The 23665-nt window shown below is 39.1% G+C and overlaps 1 protein-coding gene across 6 annotated transcripts in view; it reads left to right on the top strand.

The window, feature by feature from the left end:
- Positions 1-5432: 5432 nt before the first annotated feature.
- The window catches only part of LOC118167987 (serpin A3-4-like), a 65629-nt gene continuing 47396 nt past the window's right edge, over positions 5433-23665 (top strand). For 2 of the 6 annotated variants that reach the window (XM_035327997.1, XM_035327998.1), the window contains exon 1: positions 5433-5797. Coding sequence is in view for 1 of the 6 variants with exons in the window: in XM_035328000.1 (XP_035183891.1) it covers positions 18183-18217 (35 nt within the window). In the remaining 5 variants the exon portion in view is untranslated. Of the gene's footprint in view, positions 5798-18167; positions 18218-23665 lie in introns of those variants that run through there. The other 4 variants (XM_035327996.1, XM_035327995.1, XM_035327999.1 and 1 more) reach the window with 4 other exon arrangements.

Raw genomic sequence — 23665 nt, 5'->3', positions numbered from 1 at the left:
GTTTTGGGATAAACTTCTGAAGTAATAAAAAAAAAAAAAAAAAGGGGTTTGCAGCTGTTTCTGCACCAATATATATATATATATATGTATATAATAATAATAATAATAACAAATAAATAAAAGATGTCCAAAAGAAGAATTCAGCAATTTTCTGAACTCAGCAAAATTCAGGGAGCTTGAAAGGGTTGTATTTTCAGAACTACATTTTTGTATTTCCTAGTTAGACCCTTGGACCCAAGCCAGTTTTCTGCTGAGTAGGTTGGCAGGGTACAGGAGTTGGATACACAACAGTCTGCTGCCTTCCATGGCCTCCCCCATGCATAGTGTTCCTGCTGCATAAAGCCATTAGTGACCAGATTACAGAAAACATAGGGTTTTGTTTCATAGCTTTTATTTGTTGTTCCATTTCCTGTTTCATTCCTAGTTAACCTCTGCTCTTTCTAGTCAGACATAGTATCAAAGTGAATTTGGAAATGAACTTCATATGGATGAGAATGAATTGTAAACTATACATGCTATATCCAATCTTTTTTTTTAAGAAAAAATCATTTTTAAATAATCTTATGATTTTTAATAAACAATGTTTTTATTAATCGATTAAGTTTTAATAACAGTACATTTCCCCTGACTATACTTTTTTTTTTTTTTTTTTTTTTTTTTTCCAATCAGAACCATCCTCAGAATTAATTAAGAACTGCATGTTTAGTTGCAAAGTCTTTTGGGGTCCAGATGCCTTTTAATTGCTTATTTAGAAATTCTATCGACTGGGGAACTCATGTTTTGATCCTTACTTGACATGCTTTCCTATTATAAATACATCTCAATGATGTTTGGATAACTATCTGCAGTATCAGAAAGTCATCTAGAGTTAGATAGAAGGGAGCCTTTTGAGAACGGCAGTGTTGGAGAGAAATAGGCAGGAGAACACTGAACATAAACAGAAGGAAGTGCAGCTATCACTCATGAGTAAAATTTTCTTTACGTGTTCATTTTTTGCAAAGCTGAATTAAATGTGATTGTGAATTGGCATTATGGTTTTATGAATCTGTCCGTTCATGATTTTCAGAGATACCATACTGGCTCAGACATTTGCTCCAAGGGGCTAGATCTGAGAGCAGTGAGTTCCAGATGTTTCAGAGAACAAGGGGAACACCCCACAGTAGGTAGAAATGGTACCGTCTGCCACACCATTGGATTTTATTTTACCCACTAGCTTTTAAGAGATTGTTTAAGGCCTAAAGTGCTCTTCAAATATTTTTTAATGTCATCCTAGGGAACTGTTGTTTCTGACATAAATACCTAGATACATTTTCATATAATTTGTCAGTCTCGTTATCCTTCTGTAGGACAAAAATCCCAATGTCATTTTTTTTTTCCCCTAATACTTGTTTAATTTACTGAAATGTTTATTCTTGTTACAAGACATGACACAAAATCCATGGGTATCTGCTACTTTACTATGATTTTTTTTGTTCACCTCCTTTTGAAAATAAAGTAATTATAGTCTTCCCTAACTCACAAAACACAGATTTTATATTTCCAGGTCTGTGCTTATTGCCGATATTCTTTGCCTTCTTCTTTTATATTTCCCAGCCTGTGTCTCTTTGGTCTTTTCCTTCTCACCTGTTTGTTTTGCAGGATCCTTTGAGATGAATGTTCAGTGTATATCAGATGTGACCTTGATCCTATAAAGATTGTTTGCTCTGTACCATCCCTCATGCAAAATAGCATCTGTGTTCTTGTCTGCAGTTTAGCTGAATTGTATGCAGTGTGTCAAAGTGCTTTTCTCATAAAGTCACTTTGAATTCAGAACACTCTGTATAAAAAAAGTATAAAAAAGTCACGTATAAAGAATCTTTATTTTTCTTTTAGAGCATATTATAACATGCATATTAAAACTGAAGTCTGTTATTTTACATTGGCAGAAAGCTGAGTAATTTCAAGGTAAAAGATGAATATTTTATTTTATTTATTTATTTATTTATTTTTACAGAAAACTGATGTAGCCAGTGAAGAGAAGGGAGGATGTGTGTGACATTTTTATGGTAGCTTGTATTGTTCATAGGGTGTCTAGTAATATATTGTGTAGTGGAAGCTTCTGAAAAAAAAAAAAACAACAACACTTAGTTCTTACCAAGTATAGAAAACTGGAAGTAGAGTGAACTCATGCAACTTTGGAAGTGGTAGCTCTAATGATGAACAAATTCTTACCGATATTTGTTATGTGTCTCCCGACTTGAGAAGTAACAACTCTGAGAGGATTACCTGGACTGCTAGTCTTTCTCATATGTGTCTGTAATATTTCACACTGAGTTATTTATTTATTGAATCCTGTGTACCTTTACTGGAAGAGATAAAACCTCATTATCACTAAAATGACATTTTCAGTTCCTGGTCTTGAATCCAGATTGTGTGGTATGTAGGACATAATCTGTTCAGCGATTCTGAAGATCGTCTAGGGTTAGTTCTCCTAAGAACTTGCTCAGGAATTAAAGGTTTAGACTGCCATATCAAAAAATGTTTTCTTATTTCTTTGTCCATTGAACATTTGAAGGATTAAGGAATGTTTCTTCTGACAGACTTGGTGACTGCTTCAAGACCTGACACACACTAGATTCCTTGCTTTGTTTTATAGGTGAGGAGAGACATGGATTTCCAGTGAGAGACGTGGATTTCCAGTGCTTGCTTCATGACTTCTTCACACTGCTATATTCCACTGCATAAATTGTTGTGATCCATTAGATACGTTTTTTCTTGTGAGTGCCATGGACAGACAGTTTAACTGCTACTTTGGAAGCTGATGGGACGTTTTCATTGGCTTGTGATGCAAACTAAGTTATATATTTTGAGGAATTCATTGTATTTTATCATGCCTATCTCAGCTCTTGTTCTCTGCTATTACCATTTGAATGTAAATTTTTGTCTTCAGCTGTCATGCACCTATGTGGGTTATGAGGAGATAGGGAGCTTTTTGGAGTTGGTTATGTAGCTTATACATAATAAAAATAATTTACCATATCATCAACTCCTTGCTGTGTGGATTCTATATTTCTATCATCTAAGTATACTTAAAAGTGTAATGCATTTTTTCACATCTGGAGTGTGTTGTTTTCCTCAAAATGAAAAAGTGATGGAGTCCATAAGTCTTTATTTGAATTAGATTCTTATAAGGTCCTTGAATGTTTCTTACTGGCTGGGAGATCATTCCATAATGTCATCTATTAACACAGTCTCTTCCTAGAACTGCAAGACAAATCAGAGTTTATAGCTTTGGATATCAGTAGAATGAATCTGATGCACAGCCAAAAAAAAAAAAAAAAAATCTTGGAGAAAACAAAATTTGAATGCAGAATAATTCTCATCATTTGAAGGAACAACTCAACCAACTCAAAAGGTTGAAACCAAGTGAGAAAAGTGCAAAATTCTTCTTGTTGGGCAGAGAAAATCCTACACAGCGATATAATAATAAACCTAGAAGAATAGGCCACAGTAGAACAAGAGGGACCTTGTGATTATTGGTTCATTAACAAGAGGGACCTTGGGATTATTGGTTCATTAAATTTAAGTCAAGTGTGTGATGTCTTTTCAAAAGAAGCAAAAGGAGTTCTGAAATAAATTTAGCAGAATGGCATATGTAAGAGTAAGAAATAGTTGTTTTCTTTTGGCATTGGTGAGATTTCATATGGAGAACTGTCCACTGCAGAACATCACACTGTGAGAATGACTAGTAAAAAAGCTAAGGGTGCCCAGAGGTGAAAAATAAAATAAAAGATCTAATCTCAGATCTTACTCTATGCAAGTCTAAGAAAGAGAACAATCAGGAAAGATATTGCAATTCTTATATATTATAACAAGAAGGATAACATTAAACGGATTTTGTTTTAAACAGTAAATAGTAAATCAGTTTACACTGAAAGAAAATTGAGATGAAATAATAGAAACATCTTCCTTTTTGTAGGTTATTTTAGTACTGAGAGAGGTAAGATTATGATGTTGGGGACTGAGGAATCCCCATAATTAAATTTTATTTTTTATTTTTTTTAAGAACATTTGAGTGTCAGGGATAGTCTAAAATTACTCTCTTTTTTTTCGGAGCTGGAAATTAAGATGGATCTCCTGTGGTCCCTTCTCACCTAACATTTCTGTTGTTTGATGGTCTCTATCATCTCGATATTTCAAAGGCCTATGAAAGACTGTGCTGGAGATGTAGCACTGACAAAAGCACAGATGTGAAAGGCGTGACGGGTTGGACTAGAGGTGCTTTGTGAAAGCAAGAGGGAGAGAAGTGAACTTTGGAGTTTAGACTTCTGGCTTTGATAACACATGTCTTGAACTTCCCCAGAGTGACAGATCTTTCTTGAGTATCTCCATTAAAGTATCACTGACCTCACCTTTAAAGTCTTTATTTTATGTTTGTCTATAATTTAATGTGATTTTACATTAAATTTGTTTCTGTTGTTGAGTAAATGAATCCAGTGGTATTTGTCTTTCATAAGGGAGACCAATCTTTTTAAATGTGATGTTTGTGGAGAAGACAGATAGTGTGTTGGGAGATGTCTTGTCCTGCCTCTGTGGGGTGGAGAGTAGATTGGTTAGTACAGGGCTTGAAATGTCATCTATCTGGATCTGTGTGATGCAAGCTTCATTGGGTGATTTGATGCCAATGAGTCAGATGTTTGTTGGTTGCAGATCTCCCATTGATTGTCATCATATATATATTTTTTTTCATATCTGTTTCTCTTCTGGACTTGTTTGTTTCTTCGTTCAGAGCTGCATATATTTGATCTTAATTTTCTGGGCTTTTTCTCTAACTGTTTACCAAAATATTCCCTTTGCAATACTGAATAGCCCTTTTTATGTTACCTATTTACTGTTGACATAAATATAATCATGATCTCTTCTAGTTAGCAGCTCAGGTCTTACATTAATTACAAGTAATATATATTAAATAGCTTAGGAAAAACCCATCTTCTTAAAACCAGCAGTTTCAGATTCCAATAGCTTAATCTCAAAGGTGAAAGCCTTTCTCACTAAAAGGTGGCTGATTATTCTTATGAATCTCTTATCAGAAGTTAATTCATGTTTCTCTTAAATAGCCAGTATTTTATTAGTGATTTTGTAAAGCTGTGTGAATTAATGAAAATCAGGGCAGGCAGAATGGGGAGGTGGCTTATGTAAGTACATCAACAAGACTTCAAGAAGACTCCTCCTGTGTAAAGTAACTATGTGTCTGAATGTCTTGACTCAGTTCCAAAACCACTATAATATAGTAATACACAAACACTCATCAATATTTCAGTGACATAAAGTATATTTAGTCAGAAGCTATTAAGATCAATTAAGATGTATTTTTGAATTGATCTTCATGATTTCACATCTGTCTCTCCTCTCATCGTAACTGCATTGTTTTCATACTCTCATAGTGTTTCATAAATATCTTAGGCTGACGTAAGGCCATGCTGCTTGCCATGTGCATGCCCACCTTTGCCCTGGCCATGTGCTCCTGCCTCTTGCTTTACATCAGATCTAGAACTCATGAGGCTGTGGAAGAAGTTGCTCATCAGGCTGGAAGTTAACTGGAAACTGAGAAGTGTTTCAAATCCGATCAGCGAGATGATCTGATGTGCAATGAAACTGAATCATTGCTAGAGCTGAAACAAAGTATGAGCAAGGACTGCAATAGGATCTGCAAAAAAGGGTGGGACTGACCCTTTCGCAGTAGCCTGCAGGTAGATCAGTTTAAGGTAGTTATGAATTTATGTGTATGGTGTGCTTAGCAATTTACATAACACACTTGGTAAGTGAAAAAATTCTGTTTGAATTTCATTTCTGTGTGGGTGATATAATTGTAGATTTCTTCTGAAAGTTTTAGAATATTTTTATAATATTAATTATAAATACTAATTAATAATAATGGAAATTAATTAATATAAATATTAATTAATAATAATGGAAGCCATTGCGCAGCACGCAGGCTATGACTTGGTTGCCATCACGGAAACATGGTGGGACCACTCTCATGACTGGAGTGCTGCAATGTCTGGCTATAGGCTCTTCAGAAGGGACAAGCAGCATGGAAGGGGTGGTGGAGTGGCTCTCTATATTAGAGAGTGTTTTGATGTCGTCGAACTTGAGGCTGGGAATGACAAGGTGGAGTTGCTATGGGTTAGGATCAGCGGAAAGGCCAACAAGGGAAGCATCCTGGTGGGGGTCTGTTATAGACCGCAAACCAGGATGAGGGGATGGATGAGGAGTTCTACAGGCAGCTGGTGGAAGTTGTGAAATCATCAGCGCTTGTTCTTGTGGGGGACTTTAACTTCCCAGACATATCCTGGGAGCACAACACAGCCCAGAGAAAGCAGTCCAGGAGGTTTCTGGAGAGCGTGGAAGATAACTTCCTGATGCAGCTGGTTGGCGAGCCTACCAGGGGAGGTGCCCCGCTAGACCTTCTGTTCACTAACAGAGAAGGACTGGTGGGAGACGTGCTGGTCGGGGGCTGTCTTGGGCAGAGTGACCACAAAATGGTAGAGTTCTCAATACTCAGCGAAGTCAGGAAGGGGACCAGTAAAACTGCTGTCTTGGACTTCCGGAGGGCTGACTTTGGGCTGTTCAAGACACTGGTTGGCAGAGTCCCTTGGGAGGCGGTACTGAAAGACAGAGGAGCCCAGGAAGGCTGGGCGCTCTTCAAGAAAGAAATCTTAATGGCTCAGGAGCGGTCTGTCCCCATGTGCCCAAAGAAGAGCCGGCGTGGAAGAAGACCGGCCTGGCTGAGCAGAGAGCTGTGGCTTGAGCTTAGGAAAAAAAAGAGGGTTTATAATCTTGGGAAAAGAGGGCGGGCCACTCAGGGGGACTACAAGGATGTTGCGAGGCTGTGCAGGGACAAAATCAGAAAGGCCAAAGCTCATCTGGAGCTCAATCTGGCTGCTGCTGTTAAGGACAACAAAAAATGTTTTTATAAATACATCAACACAAAAAGGAGGACTAAGGAGAATCTCCACCCTCTACTGGATGTGGGGGGAAACTTAGTAATCAGAGATGAGGAAAAAGCTGAGGTGCTTAATGCCTTCTTTGCCTCAGTCTTTAACAGCAAAACCAATTGTTCTCTGGACGCCCAGAACCCTGAGCTGGTGGAAGGGGATGAGGAGCAGAATGTCCCCCCCACAATCCACGAGGAAATGGTTGGCGACCTGCTACAGCATTTGGATGCACGCAAGTCGATGGGGCCAGATGGGATTCACCCGAGGGTACTGAGGGAACTGGCGGAGGAGCTGGCCAAGCCGCTTTCCATCATTTATCGGCAGTCCTGGCTATCGGGGGAGGTCCCACTTGACTGGCGGCTAGCAAACGTGACACCCATCTACAAGAAGGGCCAGAGGGTAGACCCGGGGTACTATAGGCCTGTTAGTTTAACATCAGTGCCAGGGAAGCTCATGGAGCAGATTATCTTGGGTGTCATCATGCGGCAGTTGCAGGGCAAGCAGGCGATCAGGCCTAGTCAGCATGGGTTTACGAAGGGCAGGTCCTGCTTGACAAACCTGATCTCCTTCTATGACAAGGTGACACACTTAGTGGATGAGGGAAAGGCTGTGGATGTGGTCTACCTTGACTTCAGTAAGGCTTTTGACACCATTCCCCACAGCATTCTCCTCAGGAAACTGGCTGCTCATGGCTTGGACTGGCGTACACTTTGTTGGGTTAAGAACTGGCTGGATGGCCGGGCCCAGAGAGTTGTGGTGAATGGAGTCAAATCCAGTTGGAGGCTGGTCACTAGTGGAGTCCCCCAGGGCTCGGTACTGGGGCCAGTCCTCTTTAACATCTTCATTGATGATCTGGACGAGGGGATAGAGTGCACCCTCAGCAAGTTTGCAGATGACACCAAGTTAGGTGCATGTGTCAATCTGCTCGAGGGTAGGAAGGCTCTGCAGGAGGATCTGGATAGGCTGGACTGATGGGCTGAGGCCAACGGTATGAAGTTCAACAAGGCCAAGTGCCGGGTCCTGCACCTGGGGCACAACAACCCTGAACAGAGCTACAGGCTGGGAGATGTGTGGTTAGAAAGCTGCCTTGCAGAGAAGGACCTGGGAGTATTGGTTGACAGTCGGCTGAATATGAGCCAGCAGTGTACTCAGGTGGCCAAGAAGGCCAGCAGCATCCTGGCTTGCATAAGAAACAGCGTGGCCAGCAGGTCCAGGGAAGTGATTGTCCCCCTGTACTCAGCTCTGGTGAGGCCGCACCTCGAGTACTGCGTTCATTTCTGGGCCCCTCGCTACAAGAAGGACATGGAGGTGCTTGAGCGAGTCCAGAGAAGGGCAATGAAGCTGGTGAAGGGTCTGGAGAACAAGTCTTACGAGGAGTGGCTGAGGGAGCTGGGACTGTTTAGCCTGGAGAAGAGGAGGCTCAGGGGTGACCTTATTGCACTCTACGGGTACCTGAAAGGAGGCTGTAGCGAGGTGGAGGTTGGTCTATTCTCCCACGTGCCTGGTGACAGGATGAGGGGGAATGGGTTAAAGTTGCGCCAGGGGAGGTTTAGGTTGGATATTAGGAAGAACTTCTTTGCTGAAAGGGTTGTTAGTCACTGGAATAGGCTGCCCGGGGAAGTGGTTGAGTCACCATCCCTGGAGGTCTTTAAAAGACGTTTAGATGTAGAGCCTAGGGATATGGTTTAGTGGAGGACTTGTTAGTGTTAGGTCAGAGGTTGGACTCGGTGATCTTGGAGGTCTCTTCCAACCTAGACTATTCTGTGATTCTGTGATTCTGTGATTAATCCTACAATTTGTAAATAATCTTGCTAACTCATTTTTTTCAGGTAGTTACATCTTTTACCATGCTCATACTGCTACATGGAATTACTTAAGTCTCTCTTGTTTTGAATCTTACTTCCTTACTTTTTCCCCCTCGTTATTTCTGTTTAATAAAGTCTATTGTTTGGGTTAACACTGGTTGTTTTTTTGTTGGTGGTGGTGGTGGTTGTTTGGTTAGTTGGTTGTGTTTTTTATTTTTATTTTTTTTTCAGGTGAAAATGAAACTGCTTTTGTGAGAAATTGTCTCAAATTAAGTGGAAGCCCAGCCATTTTTTTTTCTACTATGCCAGGCAGGATTTGTTGCTTGGTCTAGAGAGAAAATTTATCCCAGATTATGTATACTATATTGCTCTATTACTTTGTTTCCCGTACTGCAAGCTAGCACCAAAACAGAGGAGTCTGAATAACAACTACTATATCAGGTATTGGAAGATCCTGGATTCTAGTCATAGTTCTGGCAAAGCAACTTTGTCACTCAGTCAAATCACTTTCAGTTCTCTTCTACATTATGTTAAATATTAGTAATATATTTTTTTCTGCTATACCCAATGTTTCAGTGACTAAAAATGTCTATGCTATGAGATGCTTTAAAGATGAAAAATGAAGTTGTTAACACAACTTTTTAAACTTTTTAAGGATTTAAAGATCTATCATAATTGATATAAAGTTTTTTTTTTCTTTCCTTTTTTTTTTTTTTTCCCCTCTACATTCCATTCATGTGCCTCCTTTAATTCTTCTTTCCAGCTTAGTAAAAAAGAAAAGGTGTAAACAGAAAGTTAAGTCCTACCAGTATCAGTAGTACTAGAGCAAGTGTGTAAGTGCATTGCTGAGAAACCTCTTTGCTCGGTTTTTGCAATTCAGCCATATGAGCGCTTTGAGGGAGAAAGTCACTTTGGTGTGGGTCTGGGAAACATCACAGTGTGTTCTTTAGCCAGGCCATTAAGTCAACCTAGAATGCTCCCAATGAGAACAGCATGTTTAACAGAATACAAAGTTGCATTTCATAGATCTGGTTATTTTAATTCAAAATGAGGTCATCAGTGTGAATTTTTCCCTCAGTATGATGATGACTAGAAACCATTGCCTATAGTACTGCAACCGGCCTCTACCATTTGTGGTTTTAACAAAATTCCAATGTCCTCTTTTATACCAAATATTAGAACAGAAGTATTTTACTGGTAATATCTGCTCAGTTAGAATAAGAAAGGCCCTGGAAATTTTGAGAGGAAAAATATGGGCTCATTTTCATATCTATTTTCCAACCTTCAGCAAGTTTAGTATAGCATGATGACTATTAGGCATATAATTGAACTAAGGCATATTCTGGTATCCATTTAGCACCTTATTTCATGGTAATCATTTAAAATAACTCATAATAGAAATCAGCTGAAATGAAGCTAGTTTTTAAAACTACATCCAAGCCCAGGCCAGGAACCCCATGAATCTCGACTGTTAGGCTCGTCTTTAAGTGAGAACACTAGTGAAGATGAATGACAAAAATTTTGTTATTTGGAAGTATTATAAAGTTCTTGGACTCATGCTTGGGCAGTTCCTGGAACATTTGCTTATGGCTCTCTTTGAGAGTGTTCTTCAGCAACTTCTGAGTGAAGACTTGGCACTCTACCTGAGTACAGTCAAAAGAACCAGGAAAGAATATTCAGGACACTTTTTGAGATGACTTCCAGAACCTAGTAATCTATTCTGAAGGAATTTCTTTTCAAAAGGTAAAAGAGACTTTAGCTTTTTCCAACAGGAAGGGGGTAGCTGAGACCTGGAAGTCATGTCTGGAACATTTTGCAAAAAAAATAGGTACTGCTTATTGAATGTCATGAATTAATAATTTGTTTTGGAGATAGGTTTTGGAGATTGATGTTCCTGAGATGGGAACCTGAAGTGACTGTTTCCTCTTAGTAATGGTGGAAGTTGTTCTGTCTAGGCAGAGAAATTACTATATTCTAGTCTTTCAGAATGGAAGGGATCTTGACAAGTGTAAGAAATAGAATATCCTGTTAGATTTTCAATTTGCTTTGCTTGTGAGACCAAGCCCAAAAGACTTTTCCTGTTAAGTTCATTTGAAAATATTGTATATGCACCTCATATAGGTGGTATTTTTTCCCCAATGATCTAATCTACAATCTTCTGTTCTCATGTCTAAATGGCCCATGTTTCATTACATGCATCTCAAGGATTTTAAGTCTAGAGCAATATCTATTTCATGTGATTCCAATTAAACCTCTTTATCCAGGGAACAGGTTTCAAGTCTTCATCATTTTGCCTCAAGCTATTGTGTTGTGTCTTTGAAAATTATTTTGGTTACTTTTATTTCCATCCATGTTGGGAATGTGAACAGAGAAGTTGATACAGGAATATCAACCATATCAGCTGTGCAGACAGTTCTTTTAAACAGTACAAAAGGAATAAAATTGAGGGATGTTCTTGGTATTTCAGACTTTTAAAACTAGGTTGTTTCAAATTGTTGCATAGTTTAGAAGATTATGTATATAGCTCTGAGAAAGAAAACTTCCAAGTACCTAGAATTTAATTCTTCATCCCAATCTCATATAATAAAAAAGGATTTCTCTCTCCACGGCTGGAACTCTCACTGTTGTTATTTGTGCTCCAGCAGCCCCTGCACTAAGAATGAGATGTAGAACCCTAGGTGGTGACTACCATGTGCCCACCTCTGAAGCCAAACCTGCATCTGTGGCAGCCCACAAGACCAGAGGCTCCAAGTCTTAGTTATAAATCAGTATCTTCTCCAGATACCAGGGGAGAGACCATTCTGATCCTGTATGATTACATGTCCCTATCACTATTTGCAAGTTCCCAGCTGAAACATGTTTCCCAAAAGGAGGATCTGGCAGTGCTGTGTCACATAGCTTGTTGGCCTGAGTTCTGGTTTGCTCTATAACTCTCAGTTCATTTGCTTGAGTGTTACCCTGATAGTGCTTAAACTACAGACCCAAGTGCATGCAGATGATATGCGGGGCTTCTGATAGCCTGCATTCACGTTCTCGCTTTTAAATGTATTCATGCTAATTGTGGTCAATGAAAAGTGTGCAGTTTAGCTAGTCTGTCTTGCTCCCTGAATGGCAGACTCAGGCATACATGCCAAGCTCAGTCATGAAAGATTTTTTCCAGCAACAGCACGTGGCTCTCTTTGGCAAGCTCCCACCTACCATTTTGTTGGCAGCTGCTAAGTAGCCTCTTGATTTCTAATGCAGGAAGGCTGCTGATGGCTTCTGATCTACGTATTTATATGGAAGCAATTTCTTTTGACCTACCTTTCAGTTCTGCATATGCTCATTTGCTTTATATTTTTCTATTTGGTTTCAAACCCCACATATGTCTCTAAATGCATATAGATCCATTTGCAATTGAAAGAACGATTTTCCATGCCAGAAATTCATGCTGACCTTTGTCCTTGTATTTTTTACACATACACCCTCTTTTCACAGTGTAAAAACTTTGTGATCTCCAGAATTTGTGTCCTGTGACCCTTTCTCTCTTGGTTAGGAATTTTGAAAATGATGGACTAGATTCTGGCTGCTTCTGCATACTGTCTTGAGGGCTCAGTATGATCCTTCACCAGTTTCTCTCTGGGCAGAACAGTATTCCATCACCCCCCACCACTCCCACCCCCCTTAAATGAGGCTGAGAGGTAACAATTCTCACAGACTCTGTTGAACAAATACTCTCAAAAAAATCTGCTATGCTGGGTCTTCCACCACAGCAGGTACTTTCTGTGTCATTTGTTTAACAACTGTACCATAAAAGTTCTTCCACAAACCATAAGAAGGTCTTGAATACTGAGGAGTTTCCCCAAATACTCTCAGAGCTAACCTGTGGACTAAAGTTTGCTCTGAGTTATACTTCCATTAAATGAAGGTAGAAGTAGCTTCTTGGGTGAAACTGAGTGGACTTTTCCCCCAGATCCCATCCAGTATTGTGAGATTTAACATGTCCATTGCAATAAACTGTATTGATGTTGATAAATGGTTTTGAATAAATAGTTTCAATTTTGTCCATATATTCAAAAAAGGGATCATATGTGGTCTTAGATTGTATGTGCATATAGAAGAAAATGGAAAATAAATGGAAAAAGCAAAAACATTTTTTTTTAAATCAGGTATTTGGGTGGAAATTACTGCATCTTTCAAACATAGGTTTCAAGGTGAGTGAGGGCAAATAATGCTATCCCAGCATTTTTGCAGTTCATATATTCCTGCTGTTGAATTTTCATATGCATATAGGAGAAAAAAATGTAGTTTTCCATTGGATTTTTGTGAGCTTCAGGCATGTTGCAGGCAAAAAGCAGTTCTGTCACATTTCCATCCATCAACACACTACTTCAGACCTGTCATTGTATAAAATGTTGTTGTTTCACATGATGCTGTAAATAAAATCCCTCCATTTGAAGCAGTTAGTTCCCATACAGACTTTGGATTCTCATTTTATCTTCCCTACCACCACATTTTTTTTGCTGGCCTGAATTAAAATATCTGCATTATCATTAAAGTATTTTTACTCAAATTGAGTATAGTTGTGTGAGGTATAAATTTTTTTTCTTACAATGCAGCAGAAGTGTGCAGTTCTAAGATTTCTGCAGTGGTGAACAATCTGAAGAGAACCTAGTCAGAGCCCAGTCATCAAGCTCCCAGCTGTATCTGTTTTTGCAGCCTGCATAGATGGGAGTGCTGTGCACCCTTATGTGCTTCAAACTGGTGATTGCAAACACTGTGCAGATACTGTGGCTACAGGGGGAGGTGGCTGCAATTCAGCACACCAGTCTAAATAACACATTTCAGTACAAGTGTTTTATACTTTGGTGTTGACTGAACATTATGTAAATATGCAGTGCCTGTGTAAAAGCACTTTCTTTGGGTAATTAGGAATCTTATCTATCAACCCCCCCACGCCAATGAATTTCTGCTGCTCATGTATTTGGCTGGAGATCAGAAGTAGAAGCTAACCAAATTACTTGAAATTAATTATCTGGAGTATGATCCAGAAGTTTTGACTGTCTCTTCAATAGTAATACTCAACCAGACATGATTATTTGAACCAATCTGAATTTGGAAGAGAGGGTCTTGCTTTGTAAAGTTCTATAGCTCCATGCGGTGAACTGCCTTACCATACATACATTCATACTCCAGCTGGGTTTCTACCCATTTAAATAATGGCCTGAGAACATGTGCAACTACAGAATTTTATAACTTTCAGGTCCATATTAAGTTTGTTTATAGAATTTGCCGTCAAGCAAATGTCTCATTGAGCAGAATCCCCTGGCTTCCACTTACTCCAATCAATGTTGCTTCACATACAAATAATACAAATGCTTCATGCACTTTATAAGTACAGACTGCCCAGCTAGATGGAATAAGCTAAAGGGAACTTTTAACCTATGTCTGTGGAGCTGTTATAGTGCTTTTTTTATAGTGTTTGTTTTTTATAGTTTTATCTCTCTGCAGGCAGAAATATTCTTACATTGTCAAAGGTGAATAAATACTAAGAGTGGTTTGCCTAAGAAACAATCCCCAAAGTACCCTGCTCACATCAGGAATACTGACATTATGCAGTGAATATTTCTTACTGTTCATTTGTACATTTTCATCTACACAGTGTTCAGAGTCAGAGTAGCAAAACATTTTCTTTCTGAAAAATCATTGTGGGGGCATTCAAAGGTTATAGTGGCAAAGGGTCAGAATACATACCTTCTGAAGGGATGGCTTCCTTTGCATTAGGAAGTTTGTGTCTACTGGAAAAAGAGGGTGTATTGTGTAGGCATTTTCTGCTGCTAAACAGTTTGGAGTGGTTTTATCATTGCAACATTCTCCTTATAGTCTCTCTTCTCTTTTTGTGATTTTCCAGAATCTGTGATTTGTTTCATTTTTGATACAAAGACCTGCAAAAGCAAGTATCCTGAATTGTTGCTGATGAGCTAGCGTTTCCTTATATACATAAAGGGCTAGAAGCACAAGATGAGGTAGCATAGCTGAGATCATAGAATCATAGAACCATAGAATATCCCGAGTTGGAAGGGACCCATAAGGATCATCAAGTCCAACTCCTGGCACCATGCAGGTCTACCCAAAATTTTAGGCCATGTGACTAAGTGCACAGTCCAAATGCTTCTTAAATTCAGACAGGCTTGGTGCAGTGACTACTTGCCTGGGGAGCCTGTTCCAGTGTGCGACCACCCTCTCGGTGAAGAACCTCTTCCTGATGTCCAGCCTAAACCTCCCCTGCCTCAGCTTGACACCATTCCCGCGGGTCCTATCACTTAAGGAGAACAGGTCAGCACCTGCCCTTCCACTCCCCGTAGTGAGGAAGTTGTAGACCACGATGAGGTCTCCCCTCAGCTTCCTCTTTTCCAGGCTGAACAGGCCCAGTGACCTCAGCTGCTCCTCATATGTCTTCCCCTCAAATGTCTGTTACAACCCCAAGATCTCTTTTTGTGAATGCTTGTAATGAGTTTGAGTCACTTTGTACATCACTTTGCATTTGTTAACATCTATTTCCTTTGATAATCCCTGTTCAGTGTGGAAACTACTGTTCTTCTTGTCTTGTCATTAGCTAGCAGTTATACCATGGGAATATTTTCCTCTGTCCTTGAATCCAGTTCTAGTTTTTATTTTAAAAAAATAAAATAAAATAAAAATAAATGGATTTTTTTCAAATATTTTTTGAAATTCCAGGTGGATTAGATCAACTGGAAGCACGCGCTCAGTGACTCTGAAAGAATCTTGACAGATTGACAGATTTTAGAGGCATAGTTCCCTATACAAAAGCTGTAATATCTTAAGCTATTTTTTTAATACCATCAATTAGGCTGCCTAGTACATTTATAAGACTTGTTTTGTAGTTCTCTGAGTAGTTCCTGGAATACTTTTGAAATGTTGGTATCACAGCAGTCAACATTTCATCATCAGAGATGATGAATGGTAAATAGTTAAACTGGGAAAACTTGGTTTTGTTCCTTTGTTCACACCCTAAGATTACAGGGTCTTAATATCTGAAGTGAAAAACAATGTACTTGAATTAATGGTAAACACTAATTTAGGAGTGGAATAAAGAAATGGAAAATTACCATCCGAGACCTTAGAAAACTACCTGTACCATGCAACTTCTGGAGTTTCTTTTACAACAAAAAAGAAAAATACATACACTTGCCAGTTTTTGCAATTCCATGGAAGTAAAAAAAAAAGCACACAAGCTATAAAGTGGAAAGCTGCTGTTACTGTGATCACAGTGTGGTAGTGAAACTAATGGTTTAAATATGTATTAACTAGCAGTTACCCTGGCTTTAGTTAAAATTGTTGCATGTATTATATAGGAAGATCACAGCTGTATGTTTCTTTTATTGATTTTGCAAATCATAAGATCTACATGCAAGCAAACATCCATGGCACAACACATTTTGCAAAGGGAACAATCAGTCTTCTAGGTCACTGTAGTATTAAAGACCAAGAAAACTACCCTCAGTCAGCAACATCTTATCCAAGGAATAAAAATCAAATGAAGTTGGGAATGATGTCATAAAGTGTTTGCATGCTAATGTGAAAAACAAACAAACAAACAAAAAAACTAACAATATAAAAAGTACAATGAAATAGGTGAATTATTTTCCAGAATCTCATCCCCAAATGAATTTTCAGTAGAAAAAAAAAAAAAAAAAAAAAAAAAAAAAAAAAAAAAAAGATGATGATATGGAGTGTTTAGTAGAAAAAGAAACAGTTTCTGAAGGAGGAAAAAGAGGAGAATCAGTGATTAGGCAAGTGAAAAAGGGCATATGGTTCCATGTTGGGAATCTGACATCTTATGTTTGAAATCTGGAACCTCTTGAGGGAAGAGGCATAACCTGTTGTTATTGGAAAGACTGGAATCTTAGCCACATGGCTTATTAGGCTGAGTCTTGGAAACGGTTCCAAATGAATGTGTATTTAAATGTGAGCATACTGCAGCATTGTCTCTTTTCGACACCTTGCTGCTTATTTTTTAAGAGCAAGTAGAGGGCTGGAATGGGAAAGGAACAAGTGGAAAAAAAGATTTTATTCCTTCTTAAATACAGGATTTTTTGGAGGAATCTCTAGACCCTTGACAGAAGTTGGTCTGATAACAATTAATAAAACAACCAAACAACAAGAAAAGCTAAAGTCCAGATTGATATCAGTGAGCTAGCCAAACTAATGTCAGTGGAGTGGCTATCTGAAGAAACAGTACATCATTAGACATTTTTACCTGATGTTTAGATGATGTTATATCCCAATGAGAAAAGTTTAGAACTTGCCTGAGAACATACATAATCAACAGCTGTAGGGTAATGGCATATTGTACACCTGCATTAGTGGAGGAATACAGGCAGAGTTGCAGAACTGTTTTGAAAACCCATTTGGGAGCACTCTTACAACCTGGTTGTTGCCTATATTATATTTCCCAACGGCACCTTTTTGTTGAGTCTGAAGGGCTGGAAGTAGAAACCCAGCAGGAAGGAATGCTGATATACTGAAGCTTTTTGCAGTTCATGTAACAGAGGGAGGAATTAATTCATCAAAATAGAAAGATACATCTACTTTGTTTCCCAGGGTTATTCTCCAGAGGCTAGGACCAGGCTGTCATTAATGTGTTCAATCCTTTTGTTGCCCTGAAGCAGCAGTGGGGAAGGCACTCACCTTTGGTTAAAAAGGTAAATGTTATGATGCATATTCTGCCTGTAGTACTTTTCCCACTGTGCTCAATGGAAATTTCTTGACCTCACTCACTTCAGTCAGGTAAGAGGTTAGTCTACATAACCATATAATAGAGATATTGGCAGAGGACATCCTCTACAGCTGGTTTTACATAGTTCCTCTTCTTTCCCAAATGATTCAACTCTGTATGGAAAGTACAGCCAGGCACACCAGAGGAATGCCAGAGGAATGTATTTTGAGACTTCTGATTGATTGTTCTTTCAGTATTTTCTGGCTGTAGAATAGAGTCCAACCAGGCTAAACATTTCCAAACAGCAAATCCTTCCAAAACAGGGAGGATCAGCTAAATGCAATTTGAAATTGTATGAGGTCCTGGCTTTCTTTTATTTCCACTTTTTTAGAGTTAAATATGATTTACTTGGACATCTGAATGAAGCAGTTCAAGAACTTTGACATTTTCCTACTTCAGGAAAGTAAAATGAAATGGTTCTCAGAGGATCCTCATAAAAACTTTGTGCAGTGTTCTTAATCGTAGGCAGCAGGAGGTGCAGAATTCCAGCAGTGCCTGGGGAGTTGCACATGTTGTGTTTTCTCTGCCCTTTATACACTGACTCACAAGCATGCACACTTCCATATTGCTTCCTGAGCACTACACTGCTACTTTATTATACTCAGATTGTCTCAGCAACAGATGGAGAGGGTAAAACAGCAAGCAGAGAGAGAAAGGTAGAGGACTGTTTTTAAGAGTATCAGCTGATAACCTTAATTTTAAGTTTACTTTAGAATTGAATTTTCAGAAAGGACTTACACTTTTTACAGCTCAGTTTGAGACATTTAGGACTTTTTTATTTTGTTTGCTGTTTGTATTAATTTACAGCTGAAAATTTGGGGGCTCAATATTTTTAAACAACATGTCATTGGTGCTTAACAGTAACTAACCAATGTCTGCAGATACTGAGTCATGTATTAGCCTTTTTATGTCTCATGTACTGAAGAATACCCCAAATTTAATATTCCCCTCCCCTCCCCCCTTTTTTTTTCATGTTATGATGATTTTGTTAAACATATCTGTTGAACCGATAATTACATCTTACTTGATCCCTTAGCTATTGTACTTAAAAGTGGTTGGTTTTGCTTAATTCACTTTTAATGTACCGGTTGCCTGCAGCCTACAATAAAAATGAATGCAAACTATGTTTAAAAGCTTTAGAAGGCAGATCTGACAAATACAACATAGGATTTAGAGACAAAAGGCAATTGGCCACTCCTACCAAATCATATCCCAACTAATGAGAGGGTTTGAGATCGACAGAACTCTTTGGTAATTTGGAGTCTCCTGACAGGCAGCTAAATCTGCTCCTGTCAGAAATTGGGCACCATGTTGAAGTCAAAGAGGAACATTCTGGGAAATGTGGGAACAGAGGACTAGAAAGGGTTGCCTGGGTCATTAAATCCAGTTTCCTACTGCAGTAGATGTCCATGTTTCATAATCCCTTTCATTAAGTTACCAAGATCTATCTTAAAACTAGTTTGCCCCCACAGCTCCCCTTGGCTGGCTGTCACAGAACCTCTTTCTTCTGATGGTTTGAAGCCTTCTAATTTCCAACCTAAATATATTCATGGTGAGCTGACGCCCATTTATTCTTTTGCCAACACTGTCCTGAAGCTGAAAAAAAAACCTCTCCTTCACTTCAACCCCTTGATGCAGGAGATAGCATGTTCCATCTATTCATTCTGCTGCACTGTACAAGCTAAGTTCTTCAGGGTTTTCTCTTGTAAGGGCGTCTCCACTCTCCAGAGACTCCCTTCCCTGAATGAGCTGGTCACAGTTTGAGTTTTGCCTTTTTGGCTATGAATAGTCAGGTCTGACAACCATGTTTCAGTGTGAGATCTTACCAGTGCCTTGTACAAAAGGAGCAGCACACCCTTTGCTTTGTTGTAAACAGAGTAAGGGTTCCATGTTAAGCAGGTAACTCAGATGTGAAAGACTGTGCCTGCAGATGTGACAAAATGAACGTTATATTTCAGAAGCAGAAAGACACTGAAAGCTAAGACATAAGTTTTACCATGCATCCAAAGCTTTCAGGCTTACTATATGAAAGTTTTAGTTTAAAAAAATGTGCCTTTGAGATTTTTCAGTAAAATCACAATAAAATCATCACTCTAATTAAAGCAGCTGATGGATTAATTTGTCCTATATAATGTTACTGGTCATCCTCAGACAATGTGAATGGGGTCTTCTTTATCAGACAGATCATATATAGGATTGCATGCAATGAACTAATATTTGTGTAGGGTGAATAGTAAACTGTTTTAAAACAAATTGTATCACTGTAGGAGACCTAAAGTATTTAGAATTCGGGAAAACCTTTCTTTACCAGTAGATGGCACAAATCAGCTTGATTTGGTTTCAGAACATGTATAAAGAATACATTGAATAAACACTGAATTGAAATTGTATTAAAGTTCTATTTATGGTAACTGGATGACAGGCAAAAATTATGATCAGGAAAGCAACATTGATATTTTTCATTATGTTGCCCTGGTGGCTTTTTGGTTATAATAATTTATCTACCAATGCTCTATACTCTTAGGGATTTTTACTTGATCTTGGCCTATTCAGACCTAAGCAGAAATGCCAAGGCAGTCAGGGGGTTTGGATCTGATCCTGATTTCATGAGTATGAACCTTTGTCATTTCTCTGAACACTTTGAACAGAGTTGCAAATTTTGGTTTGTTTATTTTGTTGGTAGGATAGTTTTTTTTTTTTTTTTTTTTCTTCTGAGGGTGAATACACTAAATCTTTCATTCTAGCCATTTAAATACCAGTTTGTAAAGTGTTTCATCTATTAAATTGCCAACTCTTTTAATTGGGCTGATTTTAGCTCAGGGTATTTGGTACTTGGAGGACAGCTCCGTGGAAGGCACATCCTTACACTGAGATGTGGAGGAGTGATTCTGACAAAACTCTTGCCTCATCCTCTACCCCTCCCTTGCCAGCCATATGGCCACGTTTTCCATGGGGAATTCCAGCCCTGGTGACTGGACAAATTGACTCCTTGCTTTATAAAACAGGGACATATTACAGAGCAACAAGGCAGTCCCAGATCTGCCGGTAGCCTCCCTGTCCTCCCAGGTGTTGCCTCCACCCTGCTGGCAACCAGGAGAATCATGGTCCATTTTCTCTCTCTTCTGTCCCTCTCTTTTATTCTACCAGGTCTCTTGACTGTTGATGTGCATCGTAGCACATTTGCCTCAGGTTCTGTAAGGATGGTAGATTCTTCCTTAAAAGACCACAGCCTCCTTATGACTTAGCTGAAGCCATTTCTTGCAGTAGGAGAGAATGCATGAAATTTTAAAAAATCAATATGTTAATTGCCTTTATTTGAAAGTTGATTTTGCCAGGGTTATGGGATTAATTTGATTTGCTTATTCAGCACAAAAAGAATTCCAGTTCAGCCTAGCTTTTTGTTAGAGATCAATATTTTGATCAAAAAAAAAAGCTGTCTGGGGAGAAAGACTTGGAACAACAACACAGGATCTTGAAACAATTTTATAGTTTATTAACTGAAGGGCTGATCAATAGCTAATTATTCTCAGGGTTAAAAAAAAAAAAAAAAAGTCACTTTCTTTCCTCATAAATAAAATTACAGAAAAACTCCTTTGAACTGTATGTAGTGAGTCAATATAACTTGGACAGACATTTACCAGTTATGAGCTATTAAATAAGGACATTTTCTTACCGGGAAAATGGCACATGATATTGAATAACAGAAAAAAAAAAAAAAAAAAAAAAAAAAAAAGTTGTTTATCTCTTATTCTCTATCTGCTCTATCTCTAACTGCTTTTTATGTAATGAATATATTATACCTTGGCCAAGGAAGTCCTGGTGGGAAGGACCTGGGGGTATTGTTGGATGTGAAACTCAACATGAGGCATCAATGTGTGCTTGCAGTCCAGAAAGCCACCCATATCCTGGGCTGCATCAAAAGACTTGTGACCAGCAGTTTGAGAGAAGTGATTCTCCTCATCTGCTCTGTGCTCATGAGACTGTACCTGGAGTGCCGTATTCAGCTCTGGGGCCCCCAGCATAAGAAGGACATGGAAATAAGAGGAGGGCCACAAAGATTATCAAGGGTTTGGAACACCTTTCCTATGAAGACAGGCTGAGGGATCTGGGGTAGTTCAGTCCTGGGGAGAAGAGAAGGCTCCAGGGAGACCTCGCTTTGGCATTCCAGTACCTAAAGGGGGCTACAGGAAAGCTGGGGAGGGACTCTTTTTCAGGAAGTGGAGTGATAGGACAAGGGGGAATGGGTTTAAAATGAAAGAGGGGAGAGTTGGACTAGACACTAGGAAGTAATTCTTCACTCAGAGATTGGTGAGGCACTGGCACAGGTTGTCCAGAGAAGCTGTGGGTACCCAGTCCCTGGAGGTGTTGAAGGCCAGGCTGGATGGGGCTTTCAGCAATCTGGTCTGGTGGGAGGTGTTCCTGCCCATGGAAGGGGGTTGGAATTAAATGTAGCTAGCCAGCTAGCTACTTCCAAACCAAAACATTCTATGATTCTGTGATTTTATGAAGTCAGTGGGGAAAGCAGGAGTTAGCCAACAGCACGTGAAAGTGGGATTTGAGGTATGTGCTAACTTGAAAGTTCTTTTACTCTGAAGCCCTTGAGGTAGCTGTTAGCCAGTTTGTGTCTGTCAGTTGTGAAACACCACTCTGGAGGAGGTTAGGTTCCAATGGAGAGGTGTTCAAGACCTGTGTTCGTCCCATGGTGACTCAAAAATCCCCCAAAGAGATAACACAAACATGAGAATGCTGCTGTGAGAAATATCCTGCAGCAGCATGGATCTTCCACAGTTTTTGGAAGACCACTCAGGCTTGTCTCAGCTTTTGAGAACTGGACTTTGAATTAAAAAGAGATTTGAAATGAAAGAGGAAGGCAGGATGTGTTGTTGGAGCTACAAAAACAATGGGGTGAAAAAAGTCATCGCTGATGTGGGTATCTCAGGTGGCTGCTAGATGGCACTAGAAGACGGTTGTGTTGCAGAGGTGGTAGGACTCTACAGAAGGATTTTTTCTGGGAATCCTACCTGGCTTGTTCTGAAAGCACAAGGAAACCTCAGTTACATATATACAGAGATAGGCTTTCTCACTCATCAGTGTTTTTTGTGAAAGGATTTTAAGTATGGGAAAATGGCTTTTCCTTTATGCAAATTATAGCCTGTATTTTAATGTTTTGAAACTTCAAAGGTTCTTTCTGATTTTTTACAGGTAAATAATTTTGTTCAAATTTAACTACTGTGACATTATATAGTCTGCATATGCACTGCAAGAAATCCTGCATGGGTGAGATTGAGTTTACACATGAGAAAAGCCCTTCTGTGTACAGCTTTGGATGTTTTTATCAATGAGATTATTTTTTAAGTGCTGATAGCAAGCAGAGAAAATTAAATTCAGTCATATGAGACTTACTCTGTTAATGAAGAGAGAAAACAGACAAAAAAACTATCTGGATGATCATCAAAGCTTGGTAATTATTTTTATTAGTTGTGTAGCTCCACTTCTGATTGCGTTGGCAGGCTCAGTAAAAGGCGGTGTGTATTTTAGAAGGGATTAAGATGAAAAGAGGGTGTCTGCTTTTCCCTGTCCATGAGCTAGAATGAGTTTCATGTACAAGGAGCAGCTGGGAAGTGGAGGCAAAGGGAGTTACCAAGGAAGCAGTAATGCCAGAGGCACTGGATTAATAATGGAAATTAAGAATAAGAGGAATTAAGAGTGGGGGTGTAGGCAGGGATGGACTTGTGCAGGGTCTGGAAGATTCTGTCTTGCCTTTCATGTTTTCCAGGCTAATGCATACTCATTTAACCTTGGCTATGGAGTATGAACATCACTCTTTACATTTCTGGCTGTATCTGAAAACACTGCTTTCATTCTCCTTCCACAGAACTGAAAATCCAGACTAGGCTATGCAGACTAGATACTGACTTCCTTTCAAATCGGCTTCTGAGCACTCAAACCATTTTTACATGCAACTTACAAACATGCACACCGTACACATGAAAGGGGAACCCATGGTACACATGGCATCTTTGTCTCTAATGTTGTACTCACAACACCTTTTCTGTAGTGTTGTGTTCATGAGGTTAATTCAGATATTAGTAGTCTAGTTAATA

This window comes from Oxyura jamaicensis, chromosome 5 (assembly GCF_011077185.1).
Source record: "Oxyura jamaicensis isolate SHBP4307 breed ruddy duck chromosome 5, BPBGC_Ojam_1.0, whole genome shotgun sequence".
Lineage (NCBI taxonomy): Eukaryota > Metazoa > Chordata > Aves > Anseriformes > Anatidae > Oxyura > Oxyura jamaicensis.
The sequence above is the reverse complement of the archived record's forward strand: the minus strand, read 5'-3'. Positions and strand labels throughout refer to the sequence as shown.